The 26271-nt window shown below is 38.5% G+C and overlaps 3 protein-coding genes across 5 annotated transcripts in view; 2 read left to right on the top strand and 1 right to left on the bottom strand.

Moving 5' to 3' along the window:
- The first annotated feature begins 18 nt into the window (after positions 1 to 18).
- On the top strand, positions 19 to 10611 carry cyp2u1 (cytochrome P450, family 2, subfamily U, polypeptide 1). 2 transcript variants are annotated; one of them, XR_013816204.1, is made up of 6 exons: positions 19 to 618; positions 2141 to 2794; positions 2883 to 3044; positions 5653 to 5820; positions 8945 to 9503; positions 10310 to 10611. XR_013816204.1 is itself a non-coding variant. In XM_079812435.1 (5 exons), exons 1-5 carry the CDS (start codon positions 180 to 182, stop codon positions 9121 to 9123), a joined length of 1602 nt encoding a protein of 533 aa, XP_079668561.1. In that variant the 5' UTR covers positions 19 to 179; the 3' UTR covers positions 9124 to 10611. The 2 variants fall into 2 exon arrangements, 1 of the variants encoding a protein (XP_079668561.1); XM_079812435.1 differs by having other exon boundaries at positions 8945 to 10611.
- A 188-nt stretch (positions 10612 to 10799) lies between these two features.
- hadh (hydroxyacyl-CoA dehydrogenase) lies at positions 10800 to 17732 on the top strand. The gene is made up of 8 exons (XM_079812441.1): positions 10800 to 10969; positions 12421 to 12549; positions 12667 to 12824; positions 14217 to 14343; positions 14473 to 14562; positions 16959 to 17031; positions 17126 to 17242; positions 17318 to 17732. Exons 1-8 carry the CDS (start codon positions 10853 to 10855, stop codon positions 17434 to 17436), a joined length of 930 nt encoding a protein of 309 aa, XP_079668567.1. The 5' UTR covers positions 10800 to 10852; the 3' UTR covers positions 17437 to 17732.
- Positions 17733 to 21836: 4104 nt separating this feature from the next.
- The window catches only part of lef1 (lymphoid enhancer-binding factor 1), a gene marked incomplete at both ends in the record, with an annotated part of 46450 nt that continues 42015 nt past the window's right edge, over positions 21837 to 26271 (bottom strand). For both annotated transcript variants that reach the window (XM_079812438.1, XM_079812437.1), the window contains one exon: positions 21837 to 21916. In XM_079812438.1, the coding sequence (XP_079668564.1) occupies positions 21837 to 21916 (80 nt within the window). The remainder of the gene's footprint in view (positions 21917 to 26271) is intronic.

Below are 26271 nucleotides of genomic sequence, written 5' to 3' on the forward strand. Positions count from 1 at the left end.
ATCAACTCCCGGCGTGCTGCTCTCAGCCAATGGAAAATACAAAAACACGCAACCCATGCGACAGCTCCAGCAGCACAGCCAGGAAGAAAATGTGTTTGATCAGCAGATAGCGAGTATTGATCTGGAGGAACTATGCGTCTGTGTTTCGGAATCAGTGGGTTTTGGTGAGTGAGGGAGTCATGGACGCGTCCCCGTGTGTGTTGTGGCAGTATGTGTTCTCGCCTGCAAACATTGTGGGTTTGATCGCGTTTGTGCTTGTTTTCTATGCGCTGCAAAAGTACCAGAACCATCAAAGATACGCGAACATCCCTCCAGGTCCAAAGCCATGGCCCGTCGTGGGCAACTTCGGGGGCTTCTTAGTGCCTTCATTCATTTTAAAACGATTTACACAGAACCGTAAAGAGTTTGCAAAGATGGTCTCAAATCCGCTCTCGCCTCAGGCTGGACTCTTCGAGATGTCCAAACGGTATGGAAACATATTCAGCATTTTTGTTGGCCCTCAGCTCATGGTCGTGCTGACGGGATATGACGCTGTCCGGGACGCGATGTTAAACTACCCGGAGGTGTTCTCTGACAGACCACATATACCGCTCATAACTATCATCACCAAGAGGAAAGGTAAGAGAAACAGCCACAGGTAATGATTGCTGCATGCCACGGTAGATTAGAGCAGAACACAATAGAGTAGAGGAGAACAGAATGATATAGAACTGAACAGTAGAAGAGACAGACTCAGAATTGAATAGAACAAAAACAGTGCAGAATAGAATATAACAGAGTACGACACACTGGAGCAGAATATAGTTATTTAGAATGAACAGAACAGTAGAAGAGACTGACATAGAATAGAGCAGAATGGAATTGAATAGAATAAACTATAAACTACAGCAGAATAGAATAATATAATTATTCTCACAATAAAAGAATAGAGCAGTAGAAGAGATTGAGACAGGATAAAAAGGACAGAATAAATCGAATAGAACGGAGTGTGATAGACTACATTAAAAAATAGAATAATTTAGAACTGAACAGAAAAGTAAAAGAGACCGACATAGCATAGAACAGAATAAAACGGCAGAATGGAATTGAACAGAACAGAGTGTGATAGTTTACAGCAGAATAGAATAATTTCAGAATCGAAAAGAATTGGGCAGTAGACTGACAAATAATAGAATAAAACAGAACAAATAGAATAGAATGGAGTGTGATAGACTACAGCAGAAATAGAATAATTTAGAACTGAACAGAAAAGAACAATAGAAGAGACTGAGACCAAATAGAATAGAACAGAGTACAATAGACTACAGCAGAATATAATAATTTGGAATTAACAGAATATAACAGTAGAAGAGACTGACTGAATAGAACAGAATAAAGCGGGGCAGAATGGGATCGAATAGAACAGTGTAATGTACTACAGCAGAATATAATAATTTAGAACTGAACAGAATATAACAATAGAAGAGACTGAGACCGAATAGAATAGAACAGAATATAATAGACTAGAGCAGAATAGAATCATTTGGAATTTAACAATAGAGCAGTAGAAGAGACTGACAAATAATAGAGTAGAACAGAATAAAATGGGGCAGAATTGAATAGAACAGAGTATAATAGACTGGAGCAGAACAGAACAATTTAGAATTGAAGAAAATAGAACGGTAGAAGAGACTGATGCTGAAAAGAATAGAACAGGGCAGAATGGAATTGAATAGAACAGAGTATAATAGACTAGAGCAGAATAGAATAATTTAGAATTGAACAGAATAGAACAGTAGAACAGGCTGGCTGAAAACAATAGAACAGAATAAAACAATACAATAAATCAGTAGAATAGACTGGAGCAGAATAGAACGATGGTGGACAAAGGAGAAATGAACAACATAAACTAATAAAGTAGAATAGAATTAAACAAAACAGAATAGGCCACAATAGAATGGAACTGAACAGAAAAAAGAACATATAATGTCTGGTTTCAAAAATCCAACTCCGTGTACTTTATATAATGCCAAATATTGATCACCCTATTGGGTGTTTTTTTTTTTTTACAAAATTATTTTTTAAAGTTCCTAAAAAACGAAACAAAAGCAGAATATGAAAAAGCAAAGCGTTGTATGTCTGAGGTGAATGCTGTTCACAGGGATCGTGTTTGCACCCTACGGTCCGCTGTGGCGGACAAACCGCAAGTTCTGTCACAGCTCCCTGCGCAGCTTTGGCTTCGGCAAGCTGAGTCTGGAGCCGTGCATCCGCGAAGGCCTGACCATGATTAAAACTGAGCTGCAGGGCCTCATGGAGGAGGCGGGGCCCTCTGGAATCGACCTGACGCCTCTCATCAGCAATGCAGTCTCCAACGTCATCTCCTCCCTGACTCTGGGTCAGCGTTTCCATCACCAGGACCAGGAGTTCCGCACCATGCTGGACCTCATGTCTCACGGGCTGGAGATCAGCGTCAACACCTCCATTCTGCTGGTCAACGTCTTTCCCTGGCTGTACTACCTGCCCTGGGGCGTCTTCAAGGAGCTGCGGCGCGCGGAGGTCGATATCACCGCCTTCCTGAAGAGAATCATAGCGAGGCACAGGGCCACGCTGGATCCGGAGAACCCCAGGGATTTCATAGATATGTATCTGGTGGAGATGCTGGCAAAGCAAAAGGAAAACAGTTCCGAAGAGAGCTTGTTCTCAGAAGACGATCTCTTCTACATCATCGGGGACCTCTTCATCGCGGGCACTGATACTACCACAAATAGCGTTCTGTGGAGTATTCTCTATATGTCCTTGTATCCTGATGTGCAAGGTGTGTGACCCGCTCTGCATGATCTAAAGGTTCGCTTGAGCATAGCGGTACTGGTTATATCCACCATCTCTGTTTAATGACCCCTCAGAGAAAGTTCAGGAGGAGATTGAGGCTGTGGTGGGATCAGAGAGAGTGCCGTCTCTGACCGATAAGGGCAGTTTGCCGTACACTGAAGCCACCATCATGGAGGTGCAGAGGATGACTGTTGTGGTTCCTCTGTCGATACCCCACATGGCCTCCGAGACCACAGGTGAGGAAAATACAGGAGTGAGGGAAATATGAGTGCCTTGATTATATCACATCCCGAAACCAAAAGAAAGACATAAGAAATGATATTCTGCGTAAAGAAAATTAAGGTTATTTTTAGGGCCAGAAAAATTATACACAACGCCATGAATGTTTGCCTATTGCTGTAATGCAAAATAATAATGATGATAATAATAAATATCATTACTGTATTGCAAAAACAATAGTTAGTTATAAATTACTAAATTGTACTTGATATTGCTATTATTATTCATATATTTTATTTTTTCATTTACAAAAAGAAACTCAAAAGTAAAATGTATATGTGTTGTGTATATATATGTACAGTATATGTTATAATACACACACACACACCCCTATACAGGTGCTGGTCATATCATTAGAATATCATCAAAAAGTTGATTTATTTCACTAATTCCATTCAAAAAGTGAAACTTGTATATTATATTCATTCATTACACACAGACTGATATATTTCAAATGTTTATTTCTTTTAATTTTGATGATTATAACTGACAACTAAGGAAAATCCCAAATTCAGTATCTCAGAAAATTTGAATATTGTGATGTGTTCAATATTGAAGACATCTGGTGCCACACTCTAATCAGCTTATTAACTCAAAACACCTGCAAAGGCCTTTAAATGGTCTCTCTGTCTAGTTCTGTAGGCTACACAATCATGGGGAAGACTGCTGACTTGACAGTTGTCCAAAAGACGACCATTGACACCTTGCACAAGGAGGGCAAGACACAAAAGGTCATTGCAAAAGAGGCTGGCTGTTCACAGAGCTCTGTGTCCAAGCACATTAATAGAGAGGCGAAGGGAAGGAAAAGATGTGGTAGAAAAAAGTGTACAAGCAATAGGGATAACCGCACCCTGGAGAGGACTGTGAAACAAAACCCATTCAAAAAAGAGCGGCAGATTCACAGAGTGGACTGCAGCTTGAGTCAGTGCTTCAAGAACCACTAGGCACAGACGTATGCAAGACATGGGTTTCAGCTGTCGCACACCTTGTGTCAAGCCACTCTTGTACAACAGACAGCTTCAGAAGCGTCTCTCCTGGGCTAAAGACAAAAAGGACTGGACTGCTGCTGAGTGGTCCAAAGTTATGTTCTCTGATGAAAGTCAATTTTGCATTTCCTTTGGAAATCAGGGTCCCAGAGTCTGGAGGAAGAGAGGAGAGGCACACAATCCACGTTGCTTGAGGTCCGGTGTAAAGTTTCCACAGTCAGTGATGGTTTGGGGTGCCATGTCATCTGCTGGTGTTGGTCCACTGTGTATTCTGAGGTCCAAGGTCAACGCAGCCGTATACCAGGAAGTTTTAGAGCACTTCATGCTTCCTGCTGCTGACCAACTTTATGGAGATGCAGATTTCATTTTCCAACAGGACTTGGCACCTGCACACAGTGCCAAAGCAACCAGTACCTGGTTTAAGGACCATGGTATCCCTGTTCTTAATTGGCCAGCAAACTCGGCTGACCTTAACCCCATAGAAAATCTATGGGTATTGTGAAGAGGAAGATGCGATATGCCAGACCCAACAATGCAGAAGAGCTGAAGGCCACTATCAGAGCAACCTGGGCTCTCATAACACCTGAGCAGTGCCACAGACGGATCTCCTCATGCCACGCCGCATTGCTGCAGTAATTCAGGCAAAAGGAGCCCCAACTAAGTATTGAGTGCTGTACATGCTCATACTTTTCATGTTCATACTTTTCAGTTGGCAAAGATTTCAAAAAATCCTTTCTTTGCATTTATCTTAAGTAATATTCTAATTTTCTGAGATACTGAATTTGGGATTTTCCTTAGTTGTTTGTTTTAATCATCAAAATTAAAAGAAATAAACATTTGAAATATATCAGCCTGTATGTAAGGAATGAATAGAATATACAAGTTTCACTTTTTGAATGGAATTAGTTAAATAAATCAACTTTTTGATGATATTCTAATTATATGACCAGCACCTGTATGTATGTGAATATATATATATATATATATATATATATATATATATATATATATATATATATATATATATATATATATATATATATATATATATATATATATATATATATATATATATATATATATATATATATATATATATATATATATATATATATATATCTGTCACATATGTCTGTGTGTTCACAAAAAAATTAAATACATTGACATACATTTTATTTATACTATTATATATACGTATATATGTATTTCATTTTTCATCTGATTTGGGGTGAAATGTGACCTGGGTATGTTTATGATTCACTTATGAATTTTCAATATTTTATATACAGTCTCCTGAAAGTATTTTGACTTTTGCTTTTGTGTTGTTTTTTGATATGTTTGTCTAAAGTAAATTATTAATGAATAAAACTAAACCAGGTCAACTCAAACTCCTCCGCCATAATCCACGAGGTTGATAATAGTCAGACTTTAATCTTTAAAATCAAATGTTTTTTGTTATTATGTCAAATCCAAGGGTAGTACAAAAATTATCACTGTACAAATACTTTCAGAGGACACTCTGGAAATTATTATTTTTTTTAATTTAATAAATTGTTCAGCTAAATTTGTCTCTTCCCAGAGTTCCGAGGGTACACTATTCCTAAAGGAACAGTAATCATCCCAAACCTCTGGTCAGTACATAGGGATCCTACTGTGTGGGAAAATCCTGATGACTTCAATCCAGCCCGATTTCTGGATGAACAGGGCAAGCTTCTCAGGAAAGACTGTTTTATTCCATTTGGAATAGGTATGTTTTAAAATGTGTCCTAGAAACCAGCAATATTTAGTGTTTACAGTGCCCCTATTATGTTTTTTTTCTGGTATGACCTTTCATGCAGTGTGTAATAGAGCTGTTTGTGAATGTAGAAGGTCTGTACACTTTCAAAGATCAAAGAGTTATTAGCTGTTTTCCACTGTCGGGCCGAACGCTTCTCATTGCGTAACCGTTCTATCCCGTGCCGATTCGGGTCAGCTGGTACGGTTCTGGTTTGTGGCTGATAACGGCCGCTCTTTGGAATGTAATACAAAAGCATTGCCTTGTTGCCTTGGTAACACAACGGTTTACTAATGAAATGATATGTAAATAATGACCACATTTTGGAGGATGATCAGATATTTCTTTTAATTTTATTATTAATTTGTGTTTACGTCGTTCAAATAGATCGCCATCTATAGAGAAACTGGTAGCCAGGCAACAGACAAGTGACCAATCCTGAGTTGCGACGTCACTTCACGGATTCTACCAGCACAGTTAGCCAACCGGGCAGAGAACGGTTTGTAATGGTGCCATACCATCAACAACTGGAACCTTTCCTTACCATTGTAAGATCCGTTCGGCCTAACCGTGGAAAAGCGGCTATTGTCTCCCAAAAGAATAAACCGATTCTGAACTACCTGAATCGAGTCGTCAGTAATTCCAGGCTAACTTCCTGTATGAACCTACGTAGGTTTGCAATATATTTGCAAAATGGCAGTCTGTGGTTTTCATTGGCTGCTCTTGAACAATATGGCTGCATCTGAAACGAATACTCTGTTGAGTCTGTACTTATTTTGAATAAGTAATTACTTCACGACCGCTAAAAAGTGTGTTCTATATAGTATGAGTGTATAGCCTAGAAATCTAGACGCACCCTAGCGGCATTAAATCTAATTTGCAGCCAGGGTAGTCTAGCAACTCTCCGTTGGCTTGCGAGCTGGAAAAACCAAACTCTGGTCAGGCCAATCACATTGTGTATAGAGTTGGTGGGCGGGCTTAACATAATGACGGCAGAGTTGTGGCGGTTGCGCGTGCTACTTGTCAACAAAGAAGCTGGCGAACAGCAGTCTTTCGAATCGGCTTTGGCCGCGACTCTGGAAGACTTGGAGTTAAGCTTTTCTTTGAGGAAAGAACAAAGAACGGCCCTGAAGTCATTCTTAAGAAAGGAAGATGTGTTTGGAGTTTTGCCGACCGGATACGGCGAAAGTTTAATCTATCAACTAGCTCCACTTCACCTTCTTCTTTGCTCTGGTTGGCTGTAGCCAGAGGTGGACAGTAACTAAGTACATTTACCTGAGTACTGTACGTAAGTACACTTTTTCAGTATCTGTACTTTACTGGAGTATTATTTTTTAGGGAAACTTTTACTTTAACTTCACTACATTTGAAAGACAAATATCGTACTTTTTACTCCACTACATTTCTATCAAGGTCCTCGAAGTCGAAAGGCGTTTCTGTAGCAGCTTTGCAAGTCAGTGGATGATTTTTTTTCTTTTTTCTTTTTCTCGACAGCCTATAAGTAATCACTTTTGTAGGGTCATATGAAGTTTCCCAACTTTTTTGAACACTGATCAGTTTATAGCAAAATGGAGGAAGACGGTTCCTTGGCTAGTGTGTGCACCCATGGCCATATTAGAAAGTAAGTTTCAGTTTTCTGAAAAGATTAAAGATTAGTTTCGTTGACATACACTTGATGAATGTCTCCAAAAATGTTCAAAAATGTAAATGTCTGGGAGAAAGAGAGGCATAGACATATGGATGAATCTGAAAAAGCATGATCAAAAAGCGCTCAGTTCAGTCTGGTTTTTGTGCCTCTGAGATGCCAGAGCACGAGTACTGAATAGAGCTTTCTTTTGCGGGGGTTTTCGCACTTAAACAGACCAATACACACAAAATGTCAACATTTTCATTTTGGAAAGTGTTCACCTAAACAAAGTTGATTATGTCTTAAGTGAACGTAAACAGTTGGGGGAATATCGGATGTGTATCAGTGTATAGGATTTGTGCATTCTGCCTTAAAGTGACAGCAGCTTTGTAAAAGGCTTTGTAAGTATTTAAATTAGTTCAAGGTGGTCGTATGCTAGCATGTCGGATGGAGCATCACTGACTGGCTTAAACCACCATGGTGGCTATAGCGTGCATTCATACAACAATGCAACAATAATAAAATAATGCATTGACATAAAAAAGGAAATTGACTTCTAATACTTAAGTACTTTTATAAACAAGTACTTCTGTACTTTTACTTTAAGCTACACTGTGTGATATTTCCCCCCATCTAGTGGTGAAAAGGTATATGACCATCCAGTGAATATTAGTTTCTCTTCTTCTCAATTCCGATTTCGTTTTAACTCCTACGGTGGCCGATTTAGTCCAAGATTAATATGGCTTCCAGTTTGACCTCGTCCACATTCGACACGGTGCCATCGAGTGTTAAAACGCGTAAGGCGAAGCTTGAATTTACGGGTATGTCCCTCTTTGGCTAATGTACTTTCAAGATGGAGGGGCAACATGGCGACCCGCATTCGAACCCCTTACCCGTATGTATTTTCAATGGCATATTATAAACTTACGAGAATACTTTATTACTTGAAAGAAGTAAATATACATTAATGAGCACATATATTTTTGAAAGAACTAAGTGTTTTTAGTTAAGAATAAACTAAAAAAGTTACACAGTGTAGCTTTAAGTAAAAATCGTTTTTTACAACTTTCACTTGTAACGGAGTAATATTTGACCAGTAGTACTTTTACTTTCACTCGAGTAATGGAGTTCAGACATACTTCTTGTCACATACTGTTTTTCATCTTCTATATAGTAGGGAAGTATGCGATTTCATACGCAGCCCATCTACTTCGCTGTATTATTTATACGTAATTTATTATGATAAATGTATCACTTATTATTGTAAAACTGTGGTAAAACGTAGATGCTTGGGTTTTAAATCTTTAAGTAAACCACAAAAATGCCAACAAACGGCATTGGCCCGATGAAAGCCGTGGCTCGCACTGGCCCGGCAGTGGAAACGCGGCTATTGTCATGTAAACGTACCCTAAGTTAAAAAACTACTCTTATAATAACCATGTTTAAATAAGTCTTTTCTGTATGCCACAGGTCGCAGGGTGTGCATGGGAGAGCAGCTGGCTAAGATGGAGCTGTTTCTGATGTTCACCAGCCTAATGCAGGCCTTCACATTCAGGCTTCCTGAGGGGAAATCTGCTCCATCCATGCATGGACGCTTTGGCCTGACTCTGGCTCCATGCCCATTTACTGTCTGTGTGAAAGCCCGCTGACAAGTCATTCCTGAAGCAATCAGGCATCATTATGGGAAGCAAATTGCACAGGTTGACCAGGTTACAAAATAAGGGCTTTAAAGGTGCATGATGAAGCAAAAAGTTTGAAATTATTTTTGTACAATTTTCCTGAACAATTTCAAGAAATAGGAACAAATACCTAAGTATTATATCCGCATATTTCAGTTGATTTAAAATATTCATTTCATAATTTAATTTTAAAAAACTGCATTTTCTAATTCTTGAAAAATTATTTCTGGGTACTATATTGTACTACAAGACTGTTGTTATTATTATTTTGAAGAATTATTTTAAGTAATTATCTATTTATAATTTATTATCTATTTCATGGTTCAGTGTTATAGTAAAAACATTAATGGGTGTTCAAAAAGGCCTGAAAAGAAAAAAACTCTTAACCCCTTAACTGTCTCCCCCCTTTTTGAGAATAGTCATGAACCAAACTTAAAGGGCTGTAATTCAAGAATGCTTTGGAATATAGAACTAAGTTTGGTCTTGTTAAAGAAGACACTCAGCAGATTATTGCTGAAGTGAAAGCATTTCAAAATATGAAAGTATGAAAAAGTTATGGAAGTTTAAATGTACTGTAAATGAAAAATACTGTAATAAATATTTTTATTTTATATAAAATATATATTTTACAAAAAATGTTTTACTCTAAAATTACTATAAAGCCATATGCCTAACCAAGTTGTGTTCCAAATTTGAAGTTGATATCACAAAAATTGAAGTCCCCATGAGATTTTGTCTAGGCGCTTTACCAAAAATAGCCACCGGGTGTCATTCACATTCCATTGATTGTTTTTCGATACATTTTCCTGTAAATTTCTGTCCAAATATCACTTCCATCACAAAACAGTCACGTATATGGATACCTTGAGACTCAGACCTTTCCGACGATATGTGTTTTGTCAAGATTAGAAAAGATTTTGATTATAAAGTAGTTAAAAAACATTTTGTAATATGAAACATGACGCCGCCCACTAGGGGAGGAGCCCGCTAGAAGAATTTAGAGTACCGTTTCCATGGCAACGCAACGTCTGATTTCAAAACGGTTTCCACAGGATGAGTTTTGAGTTCGTAAGCTTTCAAATGATACCTAATTTATGATAATTACTCAAATATATGATACGAAAAAAAGGCGATAAAAAAGAGCGTGACAGTTAAGGGGTTTTAAAACAACACTCACTAATTTATTTAATTTGTCCATTAACAATGGACGTACAGAATAGTGTTGTTTTTTTTGCTTTGTTTTTCCCAGTCATGAGCATTTCCAGGATAGAGTCATTTCCACTACATCTTAAAAATGATGGAAATTATAATTTAAATATTTTTGGAATAAAATGGCCAGCTAAAGCTACTATCATAGCTAGAATTTTATGTCCTATATAAACAGTATTTTCACACTTTATATAATTTGACAAAAAATACTGATTGATTGGAAATGACGCACAATAAAGTATGCTGCTGAAAAGCAATATTTGCCTTGATTTTTGAATGCCTCTTTGGTAAACAACTACACTATTTTTTGATAAAACTTACAAGAACAATAAACACATTGTCAATGAGTTGTACATTATGGTCATATTACATGATACTATATGTGTGAAAAGCTATCTCATGGGGAGGAAACCACGTGATCAGTTCAACCTTGGTTCAGTTCTCGAGCACGCGCTGAGAGGCTTGTGCACGCGCATTCGCGAAAGCCGCCATGGCATTCATCACGCGCCAGTACATCAGGACCCTCTCATCTTCTGCTGCAGTTCATGCTGCAATTAAACATGTCACCGTTATCGGAGGCGGACTAATGGGTGCTGGCATTGCACAGGTAACGACGGATAAATACGACTGCATTCATTTGCCAAGAGCTAGTGGTTTACCATCCAGGCTAAAAGCTAAGTGCTATCAATCACACAGTTATTAAAGAATGTTATTCTTTCAAGCTGAATGTAGTTGCATTGGTCGCGGTGATCACAATGTGTCAATAAATCGTGGCCAATTTGTGGCAAACTTCTCCCACCATGTTGCGACCGTCTTTAACTTTCACAGTGACCTTTCACCCACTTATCCAGCATATATTATTTAGGTTAATGCTCATTGCATTCCTATCGATTTTGTTTATATAGCACATTGAAATTGCTTGAAATAATAAAGGGATAGTTCACCCAAAAATGAAAATTCTGTTATAATTTACTCACCGTCAGGTCGTTCTAACCTGTATGACTTTGTTTCTTCTGCTGAACACAAAAAAAGATATTTTGAAGAATGTTAATGATAACCAAATAATTTCCGTAACCAATGCCTTCCACTGTGTGGGCAAAAACAATGTCAAGGTTACGCCCAGAATCGCATTCTCTCTTGAGTCGGTATTATTTTGAATTAGTAATTACTTCACGACTGTTAAAAAGTGTGTTCTATATAGTATGAGTGTGTGTAATTTGAATGTAATCTGAATTGACTACATTCACCATGTTCATTTTCATGTGACCTACCAGTCAGTTGCCACTTCACTGCCATTCACAAATCCTCTCCCGTGGCCTCATGGGATAGTAAAGTATCCATAATTTGCACACTTCAGAATCTCGACAGAAGTAGTTTATCCGGGTACTTTTTGCCTACTCTTTTAAAGTACTGTGAATTCGGACATACTTCTTTTGCCACATACTGTTTTTTGCCTACTATATAGTAGGGAAGTATGCGATTTTTCAGTCTTCTTTTACTGTATGTTCCACCAAAAACTTGAAAAGCATGTTTCTGCCATGGAATAAAAAAATCTTTATCTCTCAATTCTGGATTTTTTGTGCAATTACAAGTTTAGATCTCGTAATTCTGACTTTTTCCTCAGAATTGTGATATAAACTCGCAATTTAAAGATATTAAGTCCAAACTGCGTGATATAAACTTACAATTTTGGCTTTTTTCTCAGAATTGTGAGATACAAATTCATAGTTGTGAATTATAAAGTCGCGCGGAAAAAAAGTCAGAATTGTGAGCTGACTGTTTTTCTCAGATTTGGGCTATGTTGAAAGCGGAAGCGGGGGTGGGGGTGGTGGGGGGGGGATCTGAATTGTGACATTAAAGTCGCAATTACTTTTAAAAAATATATATATTCCATGGCGGTAACAAGCTATCAATGTCAATGGGCGCTCCGATTTCATTAAAAAGATCTTCATTTGGGTTCTGAAGATGAACGAAAGTCTTACGGGTTCGGAACGACATGAGGGTGAGGAATTAATAACAATGTTCATTTTTGGTTGAACTATCCCTTCAATGTTTCAGGTTGCTGCATCCACAGGACATTCAGTGGTGTTGGTGGACACATCGGAGGACATACTGAAGAAATCTGCAAAGGGCATTGAGGCTAGTCTGAAGAGAGTGGCGAAGAAGAAGTTTGCACAAAAACCTGAGGTTAGTTTGACAGCACCGACATAAACTTAAATCCCAAAGCTGTTAATTTCATGTGGGGTTTAATGGCTCTATTGTTCATGAAGTCATGAAAAGATAACTGTGGCTCACATTCTCTAGGATGGAGAAGCTTTCGTTCAGAAAGTCCTGAAGAATGTCTCTACGAGCGCAGATGCTGCGTCAGTAGTTCAGGGCACTGATCTCGTGGTGGAGGCTATTGTGGAAAACCTCAAAGTCAAACAAGATCTGTTTGAAGCTCTGGACAAAGTGGCCCCAGAGTAAGAAAAAATACATACATGTTCAACTTCTCAGTTAAAATATGAATAGGAAACAATATAGGATGCAACAGGGCTACAGGTCCAACACATTGGGTTTCATTTTCCTCGAAACCACTAGATGGCACAAAAACTGCAGCATTTTCACTGTGCACATGGACATTTGGCTGATCATTGATGTCAATCCCATGCAGCAACACAATTAAATAAAATAGTTTCTGCGCTTAGTTGATTCATTTAAATGTTATGAATTTAGGTAGCAAATGAGTGTAGTTTTTGAGACAAAAGTCTTGTTAATGGTTTTTGTTCAAGGTAATTAAATCAACAGTTTTGCAATATCTGAAGAATATGAAAAGTATGGTATTTGGGGTAAAAGAAAATGATAAAAAGAATAAACAGTTGGCTTTTCCATTTGTTGACATGGCATTGTTAGATTCAAATGGTCAATTTAAATTCACCATGTATATAATGAAACCATCAAATTGAAAAATATGATAATCATAGCATATAATAAAATATCATATTTGTGCTACCGTAAAGTTGTATTAAATTATTATGGGATGTGCTTTGAGCACTATAAGAAGCTTTCAGAATATTTTTAAAAATATTTTTCTTTCGGTAGTTTTAAAATGAACAAATTGTAATGACTGTATATGGAAGCTTGTTTCCACCACAAAATATAAAATAACAAAAGTAACTGTGATTTTTTTTTTTTTATCTCACAATTCAGAGATATAAAGTCAGAATTGCAAGATATAAACTCACAGTTGTGTGATATAAAGTCAGAATTCGCAATTGGGACTTTATATCTCGCAATTCTGAGAAAAAAAAAGTCAGAACTATCTTTTAAAAAATGTTATTCTGTGGTGGAAACAAGCTTCCATAAATGTATGTATTAATTTAATAAAAGTAAAAAAAAAATGTTTATCAGAATAAACAGGTGCAAGTAGGGCTGGGCGTTATGGCCCAAAAAAATTAATATCAGTCGATATTGATAATTAGCACGATAAATGTCAAATTTTATTTCTTTAAAGTTTAAAGGCATATTTTTGCTCCTGAGTGAAAGATGTAGAAAACAGACAGTTAATTGTGGTTTTAAACTCTCCTTTATTGTCAAAATTTGACAAACACTTTTGATTCAACAATTGATCAAAACTGAGGTAGATTTATTTATTATTACTAATAAAACCAATATATAATCTAGTATTCTGAAGAGCTGAGAAAATAAGAGTTTATGTTCAGTGTTTAATTTTGGTGTGAATTGCAGCATCCTAATTTACATACATGTACTATGCACTAAGAGTAAGGGTCTTCCTTGTTGTGTACGGTTTAGCATGAATGCTGAAGAGCGCTTGGGTCAGTGTTATATCAGTCAGATGTTTGTGCTCTCCTCAGACACACCATCTTTGCCAGCAACACGTCGTCCCTGCCGATCGCAGACATCGCCAGCTCCACGGCCAGACTAGATCGCTTTGGCGGTCTGCATTTTTTCAACCCCGTCCCAATGATGAAGCTGGTGGAGGTTCGGATTAAAATTACACAACCGTATTGCACAACCACCCACATGAATAAAAATGTTGCTTGCATTGAATGAAATATATAAAACATGAGAAGGTTCATTATCTTGACTTGACTAACTGTCTTCTCTCAGGTGGTTAAAGCTCCAGCAACAAGCCAACAGACCTTTGACGCTCTCCTCGAGTTCAGCAAAGCTTTGGGGAAGCATCCTGTCTCATGCAAAGTAAGTTCTGTAATCTTCTATATGTAGTCATGTGAAAAAATAAGTGCACTCTTTTGAATTATATGTTTCGGGACATAATAATAATAAAAAATTTCTTAATTTGGTAAATGTTAGCCTGACGTCGTCCTACTCAGAGTCTAGTCAGAATATGAGTCTGATGCTGCTCCATTGGGCTGTGGTTATGAGGCGTGTTTCAACTGAAACAGGAAAGAAAATGTCTCTGCACTCAATTGGATAGACCTACAACCAATCAGAGCAACGGAGCAACGCATATTTGACAACAGAAATCAACTGCACGCACACTGGAAGAAGTAGAAGAAGCAGATGAGTGTAAACCATCTTTGCTGGTGTTGTAAAAGAATGTAAGGATACATGTAGCACTTACCAACACGATCATCATTTTTGAGAGAAATAGTAAATGTGAACGCATATACGAATAAGTTCTCCGTTTAGGATTAGAACAAATTCAACCCGAGCGCTCTTTGGTGACGTTACTGTTGATCATCTGTCCATCATCGTATAAACCCCGCCCTGACAATTTGATTGGTCCGAACAGCTCTGGTTCGAGCATAGTTGCTCCACAACGGATCAAGTCCAGACCGAACTTCCCGACCTCAAATGTTGTGGGCGGGGCTAAATTCAGCTGGCATCCAGGCTAGGTAAAAAACAACCTTAGATGAACAACAGCAGCACATGACATATTACACCAGGGGTCTCCAAACTCAGTCCTGGAGGGCCACTGTCCTGCAGATTATAGCTCCAACCGCAATTAAACACACCTGAACAAGCTAATCAGTGTCTTACAAGGCCCTAGTTAGACACTAATTAGCTTGTTCAGGTGTGTTTAATTGCGGTTGGAGCTATAATCTGCAGGACAGTGGCCCTCCAGGACTGAGTTTGGAGACCCCTGTTACACTGTCATTATTTATTTAACAAAAAATAGGCAAAATGGAGAAGTCATGTATGACAAACTAAGTACACCCTTGGCTTCTCCAGGATTTAAATGAAGTTCTGGGTACATATTTCCCCCTCCAAACGGCCCTGCTCCCGGGGTAGTACTTTTTCAAAGTTCAGGAACTTTCGGGGGTGGGACTTGGGCGCTGAACATGCTGATTGGTTGAGCTCGCGCAGCATTTTATTTCAACCAGCATTTTTAAAAGTCTTTTGCGAGGTTCGTTCTGCGTTCAGTAAATATCAGTCTTGCTCTTTCTGTCTGATAGTGCGCGTTCGTCTCAGTCATCGCATGGTCCGAAATATGTCCGTAATAGCTGATAATAACATACGTTGTCTTATTTTAAATCTAGCTTTACGAGCTTTCAGAATACGCTTTAGTATCAGTGCTCGTCTCTTTTCCGCCGTTTTGTTAATGACCTCTTTAGTAAACCAATACATAACCAGCAAAAGCAGAGCTGCTTGCATCTCCTCCATACTTATTGTTATTGTTGCAGACAGTGTCGTGTAAAAATGATTACTGTCCGTTGGTGACTGGGAGGAGCAGTCGCGCGCAGTCCCACGTCTCTGGACTAATTTGCCTAATCCTCACGGTACTTTAGACTGCAGTGGAAACCCAGACAGTAGCAGGTCTGGGGAAAAAAAAGTTCCTGGTACAAATTGTTCTGGGTAATTTCGGGTGGAAACGGGGCTCAATTCAAAAGGGTGTACTTTCTTTTACACATGACTGTTTATACACTCACCAGCCACTTTAGACACCTTTTGTACATCTTGTTAGTACCGGTTTGGACCCACTTTAGCCGTCAAAACTGCCTTAATTCTTCATGGCACAGATTCAACAATGTGCTGGAAACATTCCTCAGCGATTTTGGTCCATGTTGTAATGTTTGCATCACGCAGTTGCCGCAGATTTGTCAGCTGCACTTCCATGATGTGAATCTCTCCACCACATCATAAAGCTGCTCTGTTGGATTGAGATCTGGTGAGACTAGAGGCCGTTTGAGTTTAGAGAACTGTCATGTTTGAGATGATTTGATCTTTGTGACATGGCGTGTTATCCTGCTGGAAGTAGCCATCAGAAGATGAGTACACTGTGGTCATAAAGGAATGGAGATGGTCAGAAACAATACTCAGGAAAGCTGTGGCATTTAAAGATGCACAATTGGTACTAAGGGGTCCAAAGTGTGCCAAGAAAATGTCCTCCACACCATTACACCACCACCAGCAGCCTGAACCGCTGATACAAGGCAGGATGGATCCATGCTTTCATGTTGTTTACGCCAAATGCTGACCTGACCATCTGAATGTCGAGACTCATCAGACCAGGCAACAATTTCCCAGTCTTCTGTTGTCCAATTTTGGCAAACTTGTGCGAATTGCAGCCTCAGTTTTCTGTTGTGGTTAGATGAAGATTTGAAAAAGTCCCACTTGCTGTCTCCTCTCAGGACACTCCAGGTTTTATAGTGAATCGCCTGCTGGTTCCTTACATGATGGAGGCCATTCGACTACATGAGAGAGGTACGTGTGTAAAGCAGTCAATGCTGATGAACCCATACCAGACCTTATTTTGGTGCAGATTCTGTTGTTTCATAATGCTGTATATTTTTTCCAGGTCACGGTTCCAAGGAAGACATAGATGTGGCGATGAAGCTTGGGGCCGGTTATCCTATGGGTCCGTTTGAGCTTCTGGACTATGTTGGATTGGACACTGCAAAGTTTATTATTGACGGTGAGCATTTTGAATGGACCGTACCAAGTTTAATGTAATAGTATTGTGTTGATTTCTAAATCTGGGTTTGTGTAGGTTGGCATGCGATGGACCCTGATAACCCCCTGTTTGACACCAGTCCCCTGCTCAACAAACTGGTGTCAGAGGGCAAGTTTGGCAAGAAAACTGGCGAGGGATTCTACAAACACAAGTAACAAGTGAAGATTACCTGCCTTTCATCTTATAAATGGATATGTCCTGGCAACGAAATGCACTGGACTGAGCCTGCTTAGGAATTGCATCCATGTCAATGTATAAAGTCAGGAATTAAACGCACCAGTTTTCCCAGGGAAGTCCTGTATGAAATTCCGAACCACTCGCAAATCAATCGGGACATTTAAATGTTTATAAGACAGCAATGTCTTCCACTACACTAGTGCCTTGCTATGATTATTTTAAAAGACTTGCGTTTATGAACTTTGAATGTGTCGCATTAAAAGGTTGTAAAATGTGTTTTGTAATTACTGCATTCATTGTCACATACGCATCAATTGATATTAGCAGGAAGACCAGCCTTTATAGTGTTTTCTTCTTTTGTTTATTATTGTCAATCATTATTGCACATTGGAGTAATGATGTTGCAAAGCAAACCTCTTCATAATACAACTTTCAGCCACTAGAGGTCGATGTTTCATCATTAATTCAGGCTGAGTTCACTCTCAACTTAAATGATCGATCTTAAAGGGTTAGTGCACCTAAAAATGAAAATTCTGTCATTAATTACTCATTTTTAATGTCGAAATACGTTTTTTTTTAGCCACAATATGCACGATTTACAATCAGATAAAGCGCATTAAAAAATCTAGCTATGGATAATTAAAATAAAATGTATGAATAATATTTATTCACATGCTATATTAACTTGTGGTGCTTCTGAAAGCTGGTTTGCTTTTTTTTTTTTTTTTTTTTACTAAACAAGGAATCTGAGTTTATTATGTTACATAAAGGCACTTCACAGTGAACTCAGTTTCCTCAGGTGCCCTCTGAAGAACTCATGAATATATTTTCAGTTCTAAACTGCAATACAATGTGCATTTATTTATATTTAGACATGTAACGTTAATTCCAGTTGTTTGAAACTTCCTTGGACTAAAAACATTACCTGCAGCAAGGGTTGTGTAAGTTGTGAGTATTTATCATCGATATTATTCAGAAGTTTTCAAATGGAATCATTGAAATATATTCAAAACGTTATTTTTTTTTTTAAATAACTTCTAATTTTACATTCCCAAATAATTAATATTACGATAAACCTCTTCATACAATGACTACAAACACTTAAGCAGGTCATTAAAATGTCTTTTTTTTTATCTAATTGCATAGATTAAAACTGAATAGTTGCAGAGGCAAATCAATTATTTCCTAGCTTTTCAACTCACCTTTTTTCCGGACGATGAGGCCTTCCTGGGAATTCCGCCGTCTGAATACTTCATGGGAACCGTGGAGAGTTTCCTACTAACTTACAGGATTTTCCATTTCAAACAGCCATTTTTGTCTCATTTCTCTGTCTTCCACGTTGTGGCGATTGTTCTGAGGCCGCTGGTCACTTTGTTTGAGGTTCTGGCAGACTGACAGACATAATTACACTGAATAGGAGACCAGGCAGGTCAGGAAATGAGCAGCTCGAGTGAGTAAACGACATCACACCGACATCACGGCGCGGCTGTAAAGTGCACATCTGTAAGTTATGTTGGGAACTACGAGGACAGCTTGATCAGCCAAAACACTTCAAACTTAGGCTACGTTCACACTGTCAGTTTTTGGGATTGACAACAGCATTTACTGGCAGGTGTGAGTCTCGAAACGTACAGTTCACACAACACCTTACAGTAGCGTCTCGAATACTGTCTGTATGAAGTTGAACGTGGACGTACAACGAGAGTCGAGCAACCATAGCAACAGTCAGTGACTAATATCAAAGATGGCGACGTCCATAAAAACTGAAAAGTCTTACCACTTTTGATACGACATTATTACTGTATTTGCATACTTTTGTGGGATTTTTCATTTTACAGAACTTTTTAACCTATACATACATATTTTATTTTACAAAAATAACGTGTTAATTTCTGCGAATAATATGCCTATTCTCGGTTCAAATATTTAAAATATGCCTAAGTTATCGTCTTTGTTGTTTTTATATTAATTTATCGATTTGTTGTGAAATTAAACACATTTTAATGTTAGGTACGATTATTTACAGAAAAAAATACGTTTTAAATCGATTGAAAGCTCATTATTTTTTACATTATGTTAACAGGTTGTATTTAATAGGCTATTCATATTTTCACAAAATTAGTTTGCTATCAAACAATAATTAGACCCAATATTACAAATATTAACAATATAATACACAAATACAAAGTTATTGTACACGTGAATTAATGTCTAATGTTTAAACCAAAGTTTAGTTACATTCTTGCTTTAAGATGCCTATATTATTATTTTTAAATGGACATTTTCTGGTGGGTCTGAAGGGTGCACTTTGGGTCATTTCTAATGTCATATTGCACTTACCTTATTTTAACAATTTAAACAGAGGACAACATTATTTAACAGATGCTGTATCAGGTTAACATGACTACTAAGAGTAGTGTAATGAGGCAGTCATGTTTCATCTTCCTCCAGTAGATGGCGCCCTATACATTGTTCTTTATAGTCAGTTCAGCTGTTGTAGCAAATATATCCTTAATGAGACCAAAAAAGACACTTGCCAAACACAGAAAAGCATCAAGACTGATAAAAATGTGAACTATAATTGTGAATCAAATAGGCTGAAATGACAAAACATTTTATTAGGAGCTACGCTTAAATATTACTTATTTGTAAACCGGTAACTGTTACATCATAAATGTAGCTGGTATTCATATTTAAGTTTGGGTTGGGAACTTGCCACAAACAGCAAATGTTCATAACTCAGATGGCGGCGTTTCATGCATAAGGTGGCACTGTAGTACCATAAACGATGACGGCAACTTGGTAAGCTTTATATTCATACACAGTTCCTTCTGTATGCCGTCATAGTGAATCTGCCATTGCATTCAGCATGCTTAAACATTTTAGACCCCCATTTTTTGTAAGGAGTATAATGAATGGCCATTTAATTATTTGAGCTATATTGCAAATCATCCCTTATTATCATGTACTTAAGGCCGAATGAATATTCAAATGAACAGTAGCTGCATTTTATTTCTCGTTGATTTTAAGAAGCCTTTTGAAGTTTCCCCAGAGATCCACCGGATATTATTCCTAATGCTTCTTGTAGGATGTAGAAATGCACTCTCTGCTTAACCGAGAAAAATTTCAGTGTGTATAATAAAATAAACACTGCAATCGTTTTCAGTCAAAGATGCCTATTTATTTTCATAAAAAAAGACATGTTGAAACAGTTCGAATGTGACCACTTGGAAGCAAAATGCTACGCCAAGTTAACGATTCAAAATATGACAATGAATGTAAAAAAATGCTAAGAGAATAATTCAAAAGAATAAAATGTGGAAATGTTTGCATGGAATAAACATGGTAAAAGACCACTCTATTACCTACCAGAGAGACAGAGGTACATTGCAATTAAAGAAAGACTGCCAAGTGCTGGGGTAAATATATATAGATATATATCTGCTTCATTTGTCAATTTAGATCAATAAAATATAGGCCTCTGGGTACCTACTCTTTCACCTTTGTCCTAATGTTGCCTGCAAAAATACCAAGAAAACTGACATCCAGACATCTCTTTTTAAAAAGTACACATTGAGCATTATTTTACATCTGCGCAAGTAGAGACTGAGAAGTCAATATCCATTACAAATAGTTATCAAAAAGAAGACTTTCAAATGTTATTTCTGCAAGACGCTTCAACAAGAAAAATGGCTTTCCTGTCTCCAAGCTTATTTTCGTATACCATTATATATATATATATATAAAATAATGATTAAAAAAATCACTTAAAATATACACCGAGAAATTAAAATAAAGAATAATACAAAAAAAAAAGCATTAAAAATAAACTTGAACCCCAGATGTTGAGGAGAAATCAAAACATCGACCCTTTTTGCACCAATGTGTCAAAATGCGAAACGCAACCTATGGAGATTGTTTCCAGGGCAACGTGTGATCCTTAAAATGTTGCGATAGAACGTTGTGAGGCGTGTCGGGCCCCCGCGATGCTACATTTGACGGGGCACGGGAGGACGTGAGGGAGTGACGTAGTGAACACACAGAAGAGACAGAGGTGCCAAATAACTTAGAATAACTTAGGAACAGGTGTAGGAACGTGTGTGTTTGTTTACGTGTGGCCATGTGTGCGCTTTACAAACGGTCGAGGAACATAATCAGTGCAACGCCTTCGGCTTCGGTAATGAATTCAGGACAGAAAACAACAAAAAAAAAGGAACGTATTCACGGGTCTGCGTGAGGGCCTGTGTTGGTGATTGTCTGTTCTCAGTTCAACGTCTCTACAGCCGCGCCTGCAGCCGAGGAGCAGATTCGAGGACCGGGACCCTCTGGATATTCCGCAGGGGTCGAGAGGTGACGGAGGGGTGAAAGGTTGAGGAGTCTAGCAGGCTTCCATCTCTAAAAGGGGGCCTGTAGCTGCTGTCTTGGCTTTGCAAGAGGAAAAAGAAGTCCGTTTTCCTCCTGTTGAACACAAATGGAGAGGAAAACATGGTTAGATATTTAAAAAGTTAGATATTATTATACTTGAAGGAATAATTCACCCGAAATTCAAAATTCTGTCAACATCATCTTAATGAGGTTTTTTTTAAGGTCCATACAGTGAAAGTTGGCCATGTGTGCTGTCTTGGACCCCAATGACTTTCATTGTATGGACAAAAACGGTGAATAAATGGCAGATTTTGATTTTTTTTTTCTAGGGTGAACTATCCCTTTAAAGAAATACACATTTTCGACCTGCAACAAATTAGGCACATTACCATATTTTATTTTTAAATCAAGATCATAATAAAAATGTCACAATTCATAATAACTCAACAGTCTCAAGTACATTTCGTGCATGGATATTCTCTTTGATGTAATTTTTAGGACATTTAAAGCAAAAACAGAGCAAGTTTATAACAAACTGGCACACTAGCATGCCATTTTGAAAGGAAAAATAATCCCCGCGTCCAACATTAATCAAGAATCGCATTCTCAAAAACCCAAAGTTTTTCCATCACAAACCGTTTGTCCAATCAGAATCCCTTTTGAGATGTGAAATATTAAATGTAACCGACTATTTTGGTCGACGAGCTGTATGGGGCAATTTCAGAAGTGCATCAAATGGAATTCCTGATCAAAGTGAGAAGCAGGAATACAGGGGCAAACCTCTGATGGATAGAGCGAGAGAGAGACGGATAAAATGCGAGACTAGTAGCGGGCTCCTCCCTGGAGCGGAGGTCGAACGCAAACCTTTTTCGGCGAGATGTCAGTTTTGCTCCACAACTCCACCCTGGACCACTTTCGCACATAAATACACCCGTACACCCATGTGGACGGCTTTACCACATGTGGATGAAAGGCAACTACTTTTCCAGGAAGATCTGACCCTGGTGCCTAACGTGGATAGAGAAAGACAGTCACAGAATAAAGTGAGCGGGGACGCTTTTATTTACCTCCCCTGCCCACCCTTTTCATCCTATGATCTCAAAGCTTCCCTGCACCCCCTTCCTGGAGAGCGGTTTTCCTTCCCGGCCGCCGATGAAAAAGGCTGGCATGCTTTCCTGCCTTTCCCCACCAGCCTCCTGTTGGAAGGGGAGGGGGTGCGTCGGGGTGTTTGGAGAGGTTAGAACGGTGCCGTCGGGCCACGCTTTACAGTCCTCTCCGATACAAACGCAGGGATTCAAGAGCTACTTCCCATTTGCACTGTGGAATGTCGAGGCCCTGCTCGCAGGAAATGAAACGCTCCTCTGTATTCGAGGGCCAGCCTCTCTCCGTCCTTCTCTTCGGCTCGCTCTGCGGTAGTGAGGCTGTTCTTTGAAGTGTGGGAGGTTAAGATAACAGGCATGGCCCTGTGTCACTCAATTGGCCCGTTCACCTCTTGGGGCAAATCAAAAAGCCTGCAGCTGGGACTAACACACCTCCTTCCCCCGGTCTAACCCTTCCCTTTCCCCAAAAACCAGAGAAGGCGGCTTGAAGTGGTCAGAGAGCAAGAAGAAAAATATTGTTCTAAAAAACTGGAGAAAGTGGGCTGCGGTTTTACGTTTGCCGCTAAATGTTCACTGTGCGCAGTTCAAATTCTCTAACCGCGCATATGTGCAGTAATTGGTGGGTTCACTAGGAGGCAGCACTGACAGTTGGAAAGTTACTTTCTAAAAAAGGTCAATGATAATGGAAAATGTAAAAAAAAAATTTGTCAATGATAATGGAAAATGTAAAAAATTTGTCAATGATAATGGAAAATGTAAAAAAATTGTCAATGATAAAGGAAAATGTAAAAAAATTGTCAATGATAAAGGAAAATGTAAAAAAATTGTCAATGATAATGAAAAATGTAAAAAAAAATTAAATGATAATGGAAAATGTAAAAAAAAATTGTCAATGATAATGGAAAATGTAAAAAAAAAATTGTCAATGATAATGGACAATGTAAAAAAAAATTGTCAATGATAATGAAAAATGTAAAAAAAAATTTAATGATAATGAAAAATGTAAAAAAAAATTTAATAATGGAAAATGTAAAAAAATTGTCAATGATAATGGAAAATGTAAAAAAAATTGTCAATGATAATGGAAAATGTAATAAAAAATTGTCAATGATAATGGAAAATGTAAAAAAAAATTGTCAATGATAATGGAGAATGGAAAAAAATAGTCAATGAAAATGGAAAAAATAGTCAATGATAATGGAAAATGGAAAAACATTGTCAGAGTATTTGACTAAATTCCAGTAAAAAATTAAAAAATCCTTAGTTCTTCAGAGAACGCATTATAATATGAATGTTTTATCTCATTGCGCTGTAAACTATTTTTTTTTTCAAATACACTTACCAAAATATATAACATCAAATAAAATAAAATATAAAAAACATTGTTTTTTTTTTTATACAAAATTAATTTTTTTAGAAGCAAAAACAATTCTCTGAAGGAAAAAATTATTATGCAGTGTTGCATCTCAAGTAAATATATCCTGTTTCAAGGACAAACTTGTTCAAAGTAAAAAAATAACAAATTGTTTGCCTATAAAAACAATGGAAGTCAAGGGAGAAAAATGACAACAAAGGATGTGCGGAGAGGTCAATAGATTTGTACATCTTGAGTTTGACAATATAAAGAGGACACAAAATTGTGCTGCCCAATACAGGTCAAGTGGAGTATTACAAAGCAGCCGTAGTGTGCATGTGCTTAAGGGTCAAAGAGAAAGTTCAACTGTGTTAGAAGTAACAGCAGCCAGAAAAACTAAGCATCCGGGCTCTAGTGGGGGACCAAAAAAATCTCAATTCTGGTGTGAAGCAGCTGTTTCTACAGACACTTGAGCTGTACGTGAGGAACAGGAGAAGGTTCAAAGCTTTACGACGAAACACTGGCAGGGAATGAGAGTATGGACGGAGAGCTCAAATCTGGGTTGTGTTAAGCCTAGTCAGCTGAAAAGGTCCACTTTCACACCAAACTGACTTTGGACCAGTGACCTTGTGTTGTAGCACTTGGCTTCGTTTCTGGTTTGGCAGCGTCCTTCAAGGAGTCCATAAAATTTCAACAGGCACTATAACCAATGATCTGCTAGGAGGAGGACGGTTTCAAAAAAACCCGGCTTGAGTAATAAAAACAGCACCTGGATGAAAAATCTGATTTAAGCAAACCGCTTCGTTCAGTCAGCACTTCCTTTGGCCCTGAGACAGTAACATTAAAGAAGGGGGAAACTCTTACACAATTACGTCTGTATAACTGCAAACCAACCGTGGCAGTGGCCTTTCTCCTGCGATCTCTCTAAAGAGGCAGAGGAAAGAATGTTCACCTCAATAAAAAAAAAACATCAGGTGAGGGTAGGGGACATGGCTTGAGTGGGGTCTGCCCACATCTGAGAAGTGCTGGGATGGGAGCCCGGGAACGACTTGCTCCTGCAAAGCCTGAGCTGCAAGCCAGGGCGGCACTATCAAAGAGCAGCACAATGACTGCTCCCCTCCACCACCCGGCCGCTTCAAAGGCCTCGCCACCGCTCACAGTCAGCAGCGGGAGGGAGGGAGGGACGGGGGGACGGGGGGAGAGGAGCGGGGGTTCCGCCTGCTTTCACAATAGGAGCCAGATTTACTCCCTAGGAGAGAAACTCCAGAAAAGAGCAGACGACGGCTGGGGCGTGAAAGAGCGAGAACGAGAGGAGAGGAAACGTAGTAGACGCCACATAGTTTACGGATTCCTCTGCTGCTTGGCGTGCTACAGTAGGTCTACATCTGGACACACGTGAAACCGTACAAAGGTCTAAACGAAAGATCTGATGGGGGTGATTCGCATATTCAATTCAACAATTTCTGCAAGTTTGTTCCTTGCACCTACATACCAGCAACTCCCAGGCTCTTTTTATAGCGCTGAAGAGTTTCTTGGCAGCAGTGCATGGAAGGAAACCTCTGGGTTTCCGCTGCCCTCAGTAATATTAACCAGTTTACAGTAAGTGACTTGTACTCGAGGGTTGAGCATCATGCTGAAGTGAATTGAGAATTCATTTTAAATTTCAATTCAGTTCAGGTCCTGGATTTGAATTGAGAAAGGAAACCGAATGCAGTGTTGCAATTCCCAACTTGATCATTTGAATGAAGAATACAAATAAACTGAAATCAAAATAAATCCATACAATAATTTTTTTACTAGCAACGCATATAGATCGAGTACAGATAGACAGACAGGTAGACAGATTAAATGCTGTTTTCCATGGTTTCGTTTTCCAGTTTCGTATTTTTCCCTTCTCCCTATAGGTGCATTTCACACACTTGTCAAAATGAAAAGTTTGATTCGTCAGTTTCTGTTAGTCCCGCCCAGGATGTAATGTAAGATTTGCGCATTTG

The sequence above is a fragment of the Gobio gobio genome, assembly GCF_949357685.1.
Source record: "Gobio gobio genome assembly, chromosome: 3".
Classification (NCBI taxonomy): domain Eukaryota; kingdom Metazoa; phylum Chordata; class Actinopteri; order Cypriniformes; family Gobionidae; genus Gobio; species Gobio gobio.

What these genes read in the sequence shown, in the direction of transcription:
- cyp2u1 (XM_079812435.1), top strand. Translation starts at nt 180, where the DNA reads ATGGACGCGTCCCCGTGTGTGTTGTGGCAGTATGTGTTCTCGCCTGCA. An exon ending in TATCATCACCAAGAGGAAAG is followed by an intron (nt 619 to 2,140) that starts GTAAGAGAAACA and finishes TGCTGTTCACAG; the next exon opens with GGATCGTGTTTGCACCCTAC. An exon ending in TTTTATTCCATTTGGAATAG is followed by an intron (nt 5,821 to 8,944) that starts GTATGTTTTAAA and finishes TGTATGCCACAG; the next exon opens with GTCGCAGGGTGTGCATGGGA.
- hadh (XM_079812441.1), top strand. Translation starts at nt 10,853, where the DNA reads ATGGCATTCATCACGCGCCAGTACATCAGGACCCTCTCATCTTCTGCT. An exon ending in CAATGATGAAGCTGGTGGAG is followed by an intron (nt 14,344 to 14,472) that starts GTTCGGATTAAA and finishes GTCTTCTCTCAG; the next exon opens with GTGGTTAAAGCTCCAGCAAC. An exon ending in AGCATCCTGTCTCATGCAAA is followed by an intron (nt 14,563 to 16,958) that starts GTAAGTTCTGTA and finishes GTCTCCTCTCAG; the next exon opens with GACACTCCAGGTTTTATAGT.